Source organism: Charadrius vociferus, unplaced genomic scaffold (assembly GCF_000708025.1).
Source record: "Charadrius vociferus isolate BGI_N301 unplaced genomic scaffold, ASM70802v2 scaffold1736, whole genome shotgun sequence".
NCBI classification, from domain to species: Eukaryota; Metazoa; Chordata; class Aves; order Charadriiformes; family Charadriidae; genus Charadrius; species Charadrius vociferus.
In genome coordinates, this window is record NW_009648879.1 from 4769 (window position 1) to 6128 (window position 1360).

General features: G+C 49.6%; 1 protein-coding gene across 1 annotated transcript in view; it reads left to right on the forward strand.

The window, feature by feature from the left end:
• LOC104288304 (zinc finger BED domain-containing protein 1-like) overlaps positions 1–813 on the forward strand; it is a 4032-nt gene extending 3219 nt beyond the window's left edge. The window contains exon 2 of the mRNA XM_009887087.1: positions 624–813. Within this exon, the coding sequence (XP_009885389.1) occupies positions 624–813 (190 nt within the window). The remainder of the gene's footprint in view (positions 1–623) is intronic.
• Positions 814–1360: the final 547 nt, after the last annotated feature.

The window sequence follows — 1360 nt, forward strand, 5'->3', positions numbered from 1 at the left end:
CTATCTGAACAATCCCAAACCTTACTCCTATCAGAAGAACACCAAACCTTACTCCTATCAGAAGAACACTAAAGTCTAAAACTAAGACCTCAAAAATGGCTAAGACCTTAAAAAATGGCTAACTAAGACCTAAAACCTACAGGGGACTATCACCTAAGGGTGAAACGCTATTAAATACGATAACTATTTCTCTGTGGTTCACATCATCTTGGTGTTTCTGGAGCGGAGGCAACCTCGTGGTGGTGGACGCTCCGCAGAGCTCAGGCAAGAGAGGCGAGAGATGGTGGGTGGGGTTTTCCCAGTGGAGGAAAGGGACCTGGTTGCCCGGCTGAGATGACAGTTGCCCAGTTGCCAACGGGAGGAGGTCACCCTCTGGGCTTCTGCCGGCTTCACTGCCCTTTAAAGACGCCTCCGGGGCCTTCCGGTCCTCCCGCGGGCGATGGTATTTCACGTGCGTGTTCCTCGCATTCACCGTCCTAAATACCCTGGAAGGAAGAAAACAAACGGGGATTTTTAACTCCTTTTTTTTTTAAAAAACAAACAAAAAAAAAATCATTAGACCACATTTCGTTATTTCTACTTTTGTGAGTTTCTGGTCTGTTTTGCTGCGTGGTGCCACACAGTCTCTGCCGGTATCCCCGGCTGGGTGGGACCTCGGTGGTTAAACAAGACCGATTGTTCGGGATTAAAATAGGAGAATTAATGGCGCGACGGCTTAAAAATCAGGTCGGATTGAAGCTCGAGTGGCTCTGCGTGGCACGAGCGACGGCAGCGCGGGAGCCCTCGGGCCGCAAACTGAAAAAAGGAATTTAGTGCAACCACCTTCTCAGCCAAAAAAAAGGAGAAACGCTGGGATTCTCACCCAGGGAGATGAACCCCTCCGACCTTGTCATGGGAGGAAAGGGCGTTTGAAAAGAGAGAGAAACCATTGTGGGTTTTGAGAAGAAAAAACGAGCGGCTCACCTTCCACACTGCCCGCAGGGAAACCCAGCCGCATCGCCTGTGCCTCCAGCCCCGCGCAGAACGTCCCCGGGATGGTGGGAGGGACTGCCGATGCCACCGGGTGTCTTTTTGCTGCTCTTCTGCTTTTTCAGGGTGTTTTCCTTCAGCCCGAGCTCCGTATCACGTTACTAAATATCCCAAGGCTTGATCTCGTTAAATTTATTTCTAAACCTTTGGCATTGGATTAATGAGTTCATGGTTTTCAGGGTGTTCCGGATGAAGCGCTAAGTACTGTCAGTGGTGAATCCAGAGCTGTCAACACTGATAAAAAAACACTTAAAAGAGCACAGGAAGACAGTAAACGCCTCCGAGTCCCAAACTCAAATAACAGACGGCTAAAAGGGAAGGAGGAGCACGC